The sequence below is a fragment of the Penicillium arizonense genome (genome assembly GCF_001773325.1).
Source record: "Penicillium arizonense strain CBS 141311 chromosome Unknown PENARI_contig002, whole genome shotgun sequence".
Lineage (NCBI taxonomy): Eukaryota > Fungi > Ascomycota > Eurotiomycetes > Eurotiales > Aspergillaceae > Penicillium > Penicillium arizonense.
This window is the reverse complement of record NW_019173279.1, coordinates 764119-775764: the sequence shown is the minus strand read 5'-3', so window position 1 is coordinate 775764 and position 11646 is coordinate 764119. Positions and strand designations below refer to the sequence as shown.

Below are 11646 nucleotides of genomic sequence, written 5' to 3'. Positions count from 1 at the left end.
TGTATGTAACATGATTCTACGCATGATGGTGAACTTTTTTTCCAGTATAAACTATTATCTCAGCTATAGGCTCTTATTCAGTAGTAATGTGATTTAGCTGGACTTGTGTTGTTCCTTTCCTTTTGACTGTTTTGGAAATTATTCTTGTGTGATATAATTCTCGCTGTAAATGTAGAATGAAATTCAAAGAAAATAGTACACAATTCCGGATAATCACAATGACCATTTATGCAGGTCGTTTCTAAAGTTACATGCAGGATATCAAAAGACCATCCAAGTGGAGATATAATAAGAAGCCAAGATGTCGCCAGATGTACAACCACTTTAGTTTACGATTTTTCCGTAGAAGGGAATACCCATGGCGCTCAGGAGGAGACGGGCATCCTTGTCGGTTCTGGCACTAGTGTGGAGAGTGATGTGGCAACCGGGAATCATCTTGGGAGGGTACCTGCAAGGCAAATTAGCTCTGGCCAACCAATATCCAACGTGGCCCACACTTACATATCGTAGTTGACCTCAATCTCGGGGAACAGGGCAACATTCTCCGGTTCCATACCGAAGGTGATGTTTCCACTGCTGTCACCGCTGGTACCCTTGACACCTTCCCAGTCCTTGATACGGGGCAAGACAACATCAACCAGCTTACCCAGGAAGTGGTACATGTTCTCGCCGTACAGCTCAGCCTTGACGGCAACAGAGTCACGGCCGGGGACAATACCCCAGTTAGCAACGCTGGTCTTGGACTTGAAAGTCTCAACGCGGACGTTGGAGATAGCCTGGACAGCGATACCGGCCACGTGCAGCCAGGATGAGTTCTCGGTGGCGGCCTTGTTGACGTAGCTGTGGATTGTGATGCGCTCGATTTCGGGGATGTTGTTGAACTTGATCGGCTTACGGAGGAGGCGCAGGACATCGCCACCACGGGGTCCGCGGAGCACACGGTTCTTGTGGTAGGGGGAGCTGTCGTCCCATTCGCGGAGACGGGGTGCTTTCGGGGGAGGCGTGAAGCCAGGCGGTGTGTGAACGTAGCACAGACTCATGATGTCCGCGGCGACGGTTGCGTCGTAAGTCTGCTCGGCTCGGGGGGCGGAGAAGGGGCCTGGGACGAACAGACGGGAGGAGGGATCGGATGCAGGAGGCGGTTGGTGAGGGTGAAGGGGACCACGGTCGTACTTGGGGGAGCGGAATTGGTATCTAATTGAAGGGGTTGAAGTTAGTTGTCGTTCGCTTATCCCAGCATTCGATATGTTTGTCGTGTCTGCAGATGCGCATGACTTGAGATAAGGTTGGGATGTCGTACCGGCCACGGGGGAGCTGAGTCTTGCGAGCCTTTGCTCGTGCAACGGGATCGAATGATTGTGCTGCACTGTCAGGCACAGGTGTCGACAGAGACGACGCCGATTCCAGCTCGCTCAGGTGGTCCGACAGGCGCCGCGACGGGGCTTCATCGGAGACATTGCGGCGTGATAGAAAGCCCTGCGGGCGGATTGAGGGTACTGAGGCCCTGGGCAATGCCCTTGAAAGGAACCTGGATGGTTCCCTGGCAGCCATTTTGTGATTAATTGGTGTTGTCAAATTGGTGACCATCCCGGACCCTGCCAAAAATTGTTTGCGCATTTCGGCACGTGATCGTATTGGCCTGTCGCGCCTGATTTACAAGGCGTCACAACTTGATATCATCAGACAGGGTGACTCAGACGGGCTAAATGAACATAGGTGACGTATATTAAGGCAACAGCTATTAAATAGCTATGCAATACTGAGGAGCCTCAGCCACTGCTACTTAGAATTGCTGTACGGACTATATCGACCTCTAACCGAGTTACAGTATACGGCAGCAAAAGTCTATTGTGTCTGGCTAAAGTAGTGTGTAGCTACTAATTAGGACACGATTCAACTGAGATAGCTAAGAATATTCAAAATGTCATAGTTCTGTATACTTCGTGACAAGTATTAGCTTCAAAGTCGAAGTATAAGTTACCAGCTTCGAAGTTATTCTGCTCTCGGAAATACGACACTCCGGTTTTACAACCGTACGTAATTTATATAGTTTACCACTTGGATCTCTGCCCCGCAAGATCACCATGTGAGCTTCATCTTCGATCACTTAGTGTCCACCCTTTGCCTCTTCTTGTCAGCAGATCTGGCTTTATGATGTGTTCTTGCGCTTTCCAGAAATCCTGCAGCCTTGACTAAGCTCTGTGCTGGTCTCCAGGGGTCTTGATCCCCGCATGTCGCCTCTCATTTCGGCATTTTTCCTTTCGATCTAGAAAGCCTGCGATTTTGAGCCTGTTCCACCAACAGCCATAATGAGTGGAATCCACCGATTCTTGACGCGTCGCGACCGAAACCACAAGTTGAACAAGCAAAGCAAAGAAGAGGTACTCGCCCAAAGCAGATCAGCTTCGCGCTTCAATCTATACGATAATGTGCTGGCTAACAACTTGGGCTTTTTAGGCATCCCATCTTCTCTCCCGACCGCTATTCCAGAGCTTCTTCAAGTCAGAAACCAAGCCAGAAGATTACCAGGAACATGACAAGAAGGTATGACCTGGTCGCATACGGTCGGCTTGCATACATCTAATGATTCTAACCTCCAAACAGGTTAAAGCCCTCGTGCAACGAATCAAACAACTCGGTATTACTGCATTAGAGGAGGAGCATATCAGCTATGCATTACAGGCTACACACGGAGATACAGAAAAGGCGTTCAGCCTGCTACTTCTGCTGGAGGACTCCATTGAAGGCATTATCAGGACTTACACACCCAACACCAAGCTTCTAGGAGCGGAGAATCGTGCGGGGGTTACATGCTACCTGGATGCCCTGCTGTTCGCCATGTTCGCACGTCTTGATTGTTTCGAGGCCATCCTATACAAATCATTTAGTGATGAGCCCCGTCGAAAGCTTGCAGTTCTTCTGAGATTTTGGGTGAACCTTCTGCGATCAGGAAAGCTCATTACAACAGATATGGTAAGCCATTATTCTTTGCAGTCTTTCTTTACGTTCGGGCTGATATTAACATGATTTTGTAGACGAAACATTTGCAGGATGCTCTAGCAGAATGTGGTTGGGAAGATGCGGCCAAACTCCGCCAACAAGATACATCAGAAGCATTTACCTTCATCACTGAGAAGCTTGAGCTGCCACTCTTGACTCTGAAAATGGACATCTTTCACACCGGCAAAGAGGACGAGAGCGATGACCACAAGTTCATCAATGAAAGGCTTCTGGAAGTTGCCATCCCACCCGAGCCAACCGATGGGGAGCAATCTCTCACGTTGGAAGATTGTCTGGAGGCCTATTTCAATAACAGGATTGAAGTGAAACGACACATGGAGCGACGCAACACGGCTACCTCAACCCGATCAATGGATTCTGCCTCCATATCCAAGGGCTCCACTACACATGTTGAAGCAATCGAGATTGAGACTACGCCCACCTTGTCACCTGAGCCATCGCTTACTCCGCAACCCGAAAAGCCCAGCCCCTGGTCATCGTTCACTGAGTTCACTGAAGCACTTGGCTCATCCCGGACACCTGGTCGACGTGCTAGTATCGTTCGAGAACGGTATTTTCCGGATTCGAGCGAAGAAACCAATTCCGATGATATTAAGAACGAGAACGAGAACGGGAAAGCTACCACGCCAGAAGGGCCACCACGGAGGGGAGTCTACAGGAAAGAGGTGATGATGCCTGCATGGCAGTTTTTCAGCTTGATACGTAAGATCCTCATCCTCTCTTACATATGAAACATAAACTAACTCGGTCCTCAGCATGGTATACTGACAATACGCCAACAAATGATGCGCAAGTTGCAGCGCACTTTTCCTCCAAACGGCCAATCCTTGGGATGTGCCTCAAGCGCTATTCGGTCTTGCCAAATGGTAAGGCAGTCAGGCTCAACACACATATTGATATTCCCACCGAGATTGGCCTGCCTCATTTTATCCAGGATGACAATCTAGATGCAAATGCTCCCATCTATGGCAATTTCAAACTTTCCCTGCAGGCTTTAGTCTGCCATAGAGGAAACTCAGTTGACTCCGGGCATTACATCGCCATAGTCCGGGGCACTAGTCTCGATGTTGACTTTCCTGGCGGCACTTCCTCAGATGCTCCAGAGACATCAAAACATTGGATGCGCTTTGATGATCTTGCAGCAGAACGGGTAACTCTGGTTGACATTGATCAAGCATTGAAGACCGAATCTCCCTATCTTTTGTTCTATCAAATTCTTCCGATTGCTGAGGATCCATCTGCCGTTAATCTTCAGCATGCGGCATCCTCTCGGGCGTCGGATGGCAGTACACTGGGCGATCAACTTGATTTAACCGATGACGTGGCTTCTGACAGACCTAGTGTTGAAGTCACTGGACCTCGTGAAACTGGTGCGCCAGCCTTAGGGAATCCTCCAAGGCGATCCAGCGTGGCATTTTCAGAAAACAGCAACCCAAGCGGTCTTCAGCCGCATTCTATACCATCCTCGTCACCTAGATTGGCACCAATGGAAGAAGAAGGCACAAACAACTGGCGGTCATTCTCTCGTCGTGGATCCCGAGCAACTAGGAGCAATCCTGGAAGTCGTGCCGGCAGTCAAACCGGTGAAAACAGAATCAGCGCCACCTTCTCGCGTTTTGCTGGGCGGCTTAGCCGAGACAAAATCACCAATGATGGATTCAGCGAGGAAGGCGAAGGAGATGAGTCCGCCTTGGACATCGATGAGGCAATGGATGAGATGAAGCTCGGGCCAGGTGCCTATGAGAAGGAGAAGCTTGGAAGAGGACGAAGCAAAGATCGTGAGAGGAACAAGGGGAAGTCCAAGGAGAAGTCCAAGGAAAAGAGCAGGAAACCGGATCGCGAATGTGTGGTGATGTGAGCCAGGTCGGGGATGTCATGATTTCCTTTCTTCTAAATACCCAGTCCAGCGATTGCATGTTTCACATATGATGATACCCCACGATGCATTGTGCGAAGTGACTCTGCGATTTATACTTAGGGATTAACCAGATAGATTCCTACCTACATATGTATGATTTATTGTATTTCTATTTTCGTGTTGGGGAGATTTAGCTGTTGTAGATCCAAGTAGGTAAAGTGATGTTGGCCTGAGGCCATACATCTTAGCCTCCGCATTCCTCGGACCCCCAAGTCTATCTCCGTCTCGCACCAACGCGCAGCCTTGAACTGCCTCCACTCTTGCTCGATCGGCATGACATAGCGCTGCTACAGCTAGCGCATCATGGCGCTGGATGGATCCAGCAGTTACGTTGCTCCCAGCAACTTAATGGAGCCCGCGAGCTCCTCCCTTCCGATATTCGACGTTGAGCGGGTGCAGCTAGCCTTCAACATCGCTGCGGACTTCGTGGCAGCGCAGGTCGCGAACAATGTACTTGTGCTAGCTCTGTCAACCAACCGCATTCTCCGAATCGACCTTGACTCTCCTGAAGATGTCGAAGGTAGGCCTCCGAACCTTCCCCGCAGCAAATGCTGGCTACAACAGCTGAGCTAACATACTCGTGAACAACAGACATCGATCTTCCCAAGAAGTCCTCCGAAGTTGGAGTCATCCGGCGCATGTTCCTCGATCCTTCCGCGTCCCATTTGATCATCACCACAACTCTCGGTGAGAACTACTATCTCCATGCCCAGTCACCGTCGCGACAGCCGAAACCCCTGTCACGATTAAAAGGTGTATCAATTGAGAGTATTGCCTGGAATCCCTCTCTACCAACCGCGTCCACTCGTGAGATTCTTCTCGGTGCCACCGATGGCAACGTGTACGAGACTTATATCGAACCATCTAATTACCGGCGCGAGGAGAAGTACTCGACTCCAGTTTTCCAGGCACCCGGCGCCTCCGCGGTGACAGGAATCTCGGTGGAGCCGGTCTTCTCAAAACCCGATCACAAAAGGGTACTTGTGGCAACCTATGGGAAACTGTTACACTTCACTGGCCGGGCAGGGGCCTCAAAGCATGGGAGAGAGAGCGGCGGGTCTGTGTACTCGGAGCTGTTCCAGCGCGAGACTCCGTTGATGCATGAAGCTCAGAAAGCCTCCGGCTCTGCTCCATCTTCTTTAGTGATTTCACCTGCGGTATCAGAAAGCCATCAGGCTGAAGGATATACTGAAAAGGAATTTGCGTGGCTCAGCTCCGAAGGAATCTATCATGGCCAGCTCGTATCAGAGACTCCGTTCAAGGATGCACATATGCTTGCGCGGTCGGTGTTCCCGGCTTCAGAATCACCCCGGGGAGGTCGGAAGTTGATACAAGACCCGATTTCCGCAATGACTTTGACACAATGGCATATCTTAGCGCTTGTTGGAGGAAAAGTGGTCGCCGTCAACCGTCTCAGCCAGGAGGTTGTATACAATCAAACGGTGCTGGAGCCTGGGCAGAGTGCGCTGGGTCTCTTGACTGATCTCACGAAGAACACATATTGGCTCTTCACCACTCAGGCCATTTTTGAGGTTGTGGCAGGCGACGAAGACCGAGATGTCTGGAAGATCTTCCTGAAAGAGCAGAAATTCGACGAAGCTCTTCAGTATGCCCGAGGTCCCGCACAGCGCGATGCTGTCATGACTGCCTCGGGTGACTTTTTGGCCGACAAAGGCAACTTCTTCGAGGCTGCCAAAGTATGGGGCAAGAGCAGCAAAGGCTTTGAGGAGGTCTGCCTTACCATGATTGACCACAAAGAGCATGACGCCCTGCGAAACTACCTCCTCTCCCAGCTGGCAACCTACAAGAAAGCCTCTGCCATGCAAAGAATTATGGTCGCCAGCTGGCTTGTGGAACTGTTCATGTCCAAGCTGAATTCCCTCGATGACAACATCGCCACCAAAGCCGAATTGACAGAGGGCACGAGCACCGGAGAAATTAAGGATCAGCTCGGCAGCGTACGCGCTGAATTTCAAGAATTTGTCAACAGCCACAAAGCGGATTTGGACCGGAAGACAGTATATGATATCATAAGTAGCCATGGCCGCGAGGAGGAGTTGCTCTTCTTCGCAACCGCTACGACTGACTACAATTATGTTCTGTCATATTGGATTCAGCGAGAGAAATGGCTGGAAGCTTTGAAAGTCCTGCAACGCCAAAGTGATAGCGATGCCTTCTACAAATACAGCAGTGTTCTCATGACACACAAGCCCACAGACCTGGTCGATATCTTGATGCGCCAGACGGACCTCGATCCTGAGAGATTGATACCCGCACTGCTAAATTATAACAAATCCGCCAGTGTCGCCTCCCTCAGTCAGAACCAAGCTGTCCGCTATCTGAACTTTATCATTGTCAATCACCCCAACCCATCCGCGGCGGTCCACAATACTCTCATTTCAATCCATGCGTCCAGCCCCTCAACATCCGAAGCCGGCCTGCTCACCTATCTCCAATCGCAACCATCGTCGCCCCCTCCCTACGACGCAGATTTTGCCCTTCGACTTTGTATCCAAAATCAACGAGTCCAGTCATGCATCCACATCTACAGCACAATGGGTCAGTATCTACAGGCTGTCGAGCTAGCTCTGGAACACAATGACATCGAGTTGGCTGCAATCGTCGCCGACCGTCCAGAGGGCAACGACAAACTCCGCAAGAAATTGTGGCTCCTGGTCGCGGAGAAAAAGATCCGCCAGCCAGGCACTGGTATCAAAGACGCCATTGAATTCTTGCGTCGCTGTGAGCTTCTTCGCATTGAGGATCTAATTCCCTTCTTCCCTGATTTCGTCGTTATCGACGACTTCAAGGACGAGATTTGCGCTGCTTTGGAAGATTACTCGCGTCACATCGATGCCTTGCGTCAGGAGATGGACAATTCGGCCCAGACCGCCCGTCAAATCAAGGGTGAGATTGCTGGTCTGGATACCCGCTATGCGATTGTCGAGCCGGGTGAGAAATGTTGGATCTGTTCGCTGCCTGTCCTCAGTCGTCAGTTCTTTGTCTTCCCCTGCCAACATGCTTTCCACAGTGACTGTCTTGGAAAGGAGGTTCTGGATGGTGCTGGCGGGAAGAAGAAGTATATTCGCGATTTACAGGCTCAGCTCAGTAACGGCGATATCTCCTCCCCTCGGCGGGAGGATATTGTCAAGGAATTAGACTCGCTGGTCGCTGAAGCTTGGTATGTGATAACCTTCCCATGTATTGCTGTGTCCATTTCACTAACCATCTCGTTTGTAGTATTCTCTGCGGCGACCATGCCATCAAACAGATTGACAAGCCCTTCATTGCAGACTCTGAGACAGCCGACGAGTGGGCCCTGTAATAGTATCTGTTCATCTAGCTGTTGTGACCTGAAATGTTACCTGATTTTGGTGGCGATGGATAGACATCTTTTCGTTGGGATACTCTTTGTTATTCTTTTCTCAATACCCTGCTCTATCACAAGCAATTCTACATGAGGTCCAGTCCTCGTATATAGACATGGATCGCTATACTGAATTTGATTCGGACCCAGACATCGACTCTTTATATGCTGGTATAGAAAAGTAGATATAATAAGGGCGGCATTAAGCATAAAAACGAACAACCAACTCCAAACATGCGAACAGACAAGCCCCGGAAAAGACAATGGAAAAAAGAAACGATACTATATCATAGAATACAGTGTAGAAACTAATGCTCAGGCCATAAAGACCGCAAAAGCTCCAGATCCTGCGCAACAGCGGGACTATGCACAGCACAATCTTCCAAGAAACCCAGCATCACCCTAACCCAGCGTTCCCAACCACCAGGCAGAGTCTCACGGAGACGAGGACTAGGTGAGTGAGCGATACAGTAGAAGAGGAGTATCTGACCAAAGAACCTGAGTAGAACAAAAAGTGTTAGCCAACCAAAGCTGACAAAATATAAGAATGTAATAAAAAAGCACTTACTGCGAACAAAACGCAAACCTGATCGGAATGCAACTCTTCATCTTCCGGAAAATACCCTGCGTAATGGGCCAATCCATTGCATTCAATAGGCCGCTCTTCACCTGCTCGAAGTCTTCGTCTGTGAGGAGAGCCGGGGTCCGAAGGGCCTTATATAGATACGGCCGGCCGATGTGGAAGCGGGCGATCATGTAGCGGCCTTTCAGCATGGCATCTGTCACTGCTACTGCCGGCGAGAGGGGACGTGTCGGGTCTGTGGTTCTGGGTCTTGGGGAGGAGAGTTGGGTTTGGTTTGGGATTGGGGATGCTGCTGAGCCGGGTGAGGGATGGAGGGAGGAGTGGTCAATTGGTGTGTTGTTTGAGGAGTAGGGAGTATTTGTGTTTGTGTGGCTGTTAGTGCCTGGGTTTGTGAATTGGATTGCTGTTGGGAGGTTGGTGCGCCATTGTTCTAGTTGGTGGTTGAGTTCTGTGTTTACAGCGGGGAGGGGGAAGGATCCTGAGTCGGCTGGTAGGAGGGTATTTATGCATTAGTAATGACGAGATTTCCAGAAAGGGCTGAGCTGCTTACAGTAGAAGTATAGGGAGTGGCGGATTCGCGTGAGGATGATGCGGTGGGCTACCTGGGCTAGGAAGTGGTATTGGAAGTATGAGTCGTCGACCACGCTTGATGAGTTGTAGCGGGTTGCGGCGTAGCCGGTCGTTTCGAAGCCGATGAATTTGGGAATTGGGACTTGTTCTTCGAGGCGAGAGAGGCCGCTTGATGGGAGGTGTAGCTCTTGGACGAGGATTGTTTCATTCATGAGGCAATTCCAATATACGCGGGATTTCATGTCACCTTCCCATCCATCGAAGTTTACATTATGGCTATGCGCGAGTTAGAATTATCTTGGCCGATTGAGGTGTATGGGTAGGACTTACTTGGTCAGCATTGACAGACAGCATGTAGCGGCACGATGAATCATTGCCCAAGCGTCCATCGGACGGGGAATCTGACTATAATATACACTGTAAGAGTTTAGTATCTATCTGGTAATTGTATTAGGCTTGGGCATGGGTACGCACGAGGAGAGGAGGTAGAACTGGCAACTCTGGATGTCATTGTCGCACATCAAAAAGCCAATGCGTCGACGAGCTTCGTTGAAGAACCGAAGTCCAGGCTGTTCTTCATAGACCACATTCATCCATTCAGGTGGTTCGAATTGATGACCCAGAGTTCCTGGCAAAGGATAGTTTCCTTCTTGAGAGGCTAGGACAGCAAGACATCCCAGTGCTAGCACATTGAGAACCAGACAACTCTCCAAATTGTAGCCGAAACCGCTCTCAATAGCTGAGCCAAGAGTGAAGGAAAAGAAGAACCCCTTATCCATTATAGGGGTGGATGGGTTGAAAACACTGAAGAATGCATCTGCCAGGCCTCTGATCATCGCCAACGGAAGCTCTTCTAGCCAATGTTCTCCCGCCTGGAGAGGATAATGACTTGTGAACATTGGAAGTGGAGGTCGCGCCGACTCCAATTCAATGACATAGTTTTTCCCAAGCAATTCATAGGCAGCGAGTAACTGCTTTGGGAGGATCTGCCGGGCTCCAGGCCACAGAATAACCCCATGTTGACTGAAAGAGATAGAGATTCGACCTGCGGAGTCAGGCTGTGTTTGGTTCTCTTCAAATTCAAAGTCATCTCCATCCCCTGCTGCGGCGGGGGTGAAGTTGTCTCCCATGGCGGCCAGCATGGATGTCTGGTTACTATCGTTGACAGCAGGTGATGCCTGCGTGTGCAATCCATCGGCAGGAGTACGGATCTGGCTCCGAAGAGACTGCAGATCACCCAAGATGGACGTGGGGATATTTTCCAATTTCGTCTCTAGACGATGCAAAGTACTCATGATCATAGTAAGGGATTGGTCCCGTCTGGATTGCATAAGCAATTGAATGTACAAGCCAGCATTGAAACGACTCACTTTGACGATTTACGCTCATTGTAAACACATTCCAGGCCAAGCGACTTGCAGAGCCCACATCTGGGCCGTGATTCATCGCATCGCGTCTTCTTCAGACGACAGGTCTCACACGCCTTGGAACGAGCGTTAGCGAGGCCCGGAGAGCTTGGTCGTGCCGTAGAACCATGCAACTAAGGCAGATGTATCACTTACAACTGTGGCAATGAAGTTCCGGGGCTTCTTGGTCGGTCCGGATGACTGCCCGTGCTCCTCCTCGCCGGGTGAGAGCAGGTCATGAATAGGGAGTATGCCATTGTTATCGGGGTCGGGCGACCTTTGCGCACCTCCCCTAAACTCCTCGAGCGACCGCTTGCTCATTTTGCATCATCGAGAATGGGTTTCTCGTGTTTTATCCCGGCATCCTGAGAGTTTGATATTGATGCGGTTCGTTTTTTAAAATCGGGTGGGTTTCTGGTTGGGTCCGTCCAATCAGAGGCCGTGCTGCTATGAATCATCGTCGCGATTGTCTTTTGTCCATTTTGTTGTTGTTCGATGGATTTATTGCGGATTGCAATTGTGTTTATGAGTTGTTTATGTTATAGAATGAATGTGCCTGTACCCACATCATGTTCCAGTCCTTAATCCCAAGAAGCCAGCCCGATATAACTAGGTTCTAAGCGATTCGTGTGTTTCTAAATATGGTCTCTTTTATGTTCCATTTAATATTGCGACTCATCGAGGCGATAGAGGACGAGAATTTGAGGTTCAAGGTATACTTGCAGCCTACATAGCCACGATAGATGACCGCATAGTTAAATTAGAGTAATAAAAAGACACG

At 49.9% G+C, this 11646-nt stretch overlaps 4 protein-coding genes across 4 annotated transcripts; 2 read left to right on the top strand and 2 right to left on the bottom strand.

The window, feature by feature from the left end:
* Positions 1 to 324: 324 nt before the first annotated feature.
* On the bottom strand, positions 325 to 1551 carry PENARI_c002G01952 (mitochondrial 54S ribosomal protein uL5m; the record flags this gene model as incomplete). Its single annotated transcript, XM_022627268.1, has 3 exons — positions 325 to 448; positions 502 to 1194; positions 1301 to 1551. The coding sequence occupies 3 exons, from the start codon at positions 1549 to 1551 to the stop codon at positions 325 to 327; spliced, it is 1068 nt and encodes a 355-aa protein (XP_022492175.1).
* A 758-nt stretch (positions 1552 to 2309) lies between these two features.
* On the top strand, positions 2310 to 4879 carry PENARI_c002G09841 (ubiquitin C-terminal hydrolase family protein; the record flags this gene model as incomplete). The annotated part of the gene is made up of 5 exons (XM_022627819.1): positions 2310 to 2381; positions 2458 to 2544; positions 2605 to 2973; positions 3036 to 3723; positions 3777 to 4879. 5 exons carry the CDS (start codon positions 2310 to 2312, stop codon positions 4877 to 4879), a joined length of 2319 nt encoding a protein of 772 aa, XP_022492273.1.
* A 363-nt stretch (positions 4880 to 5242) lies between these two features.
* PENARI_c002G05253 (vacuolar protein sorting protein DigA) lies at positions 5243 to 8264 on the top strand (the record flags this gene model as incomplete). Its single annotated transcript, XM_022627500.1, has 3 exons — positions 5243 to 5459; positions 5531 to 8120; positions 8180 to 8264. The coding sequence occupies 3 exons, from the start codon at positions 5243 to 5245 to the stop codon at positions 8262 to 8264; spliced, it is 2892 nt and encodes a 963-aa protein (XP_022492410.1).
* A 350-nt stretch (positions 8265 to 8614) lies between these two features.
* Positions 8615 to 11186, bottom strand: PENARI_c002G04226 (uncharacterized protein; the record flags this gene model as incomplete). The annotated part of the gene is made up of 7 exons (XM_022627429.1): positions 8615 to 8804; positions 8875 to 9376; positions 9440 to 9735; positions 9790 to 9876; positions 9934 to 10779; positions 10830 to 10942; positions 11022 to 11186. 7 exons carry the CDS (start codon positions 11184 to 11186, stop codon positions 8615 to 8617), a joined length of 2199 nt encoding a protein of 732 aa, XP_022492856.1.
* Between the last annotated feature and the right edge of the window lie 460 nt (positions 11187 to 11646).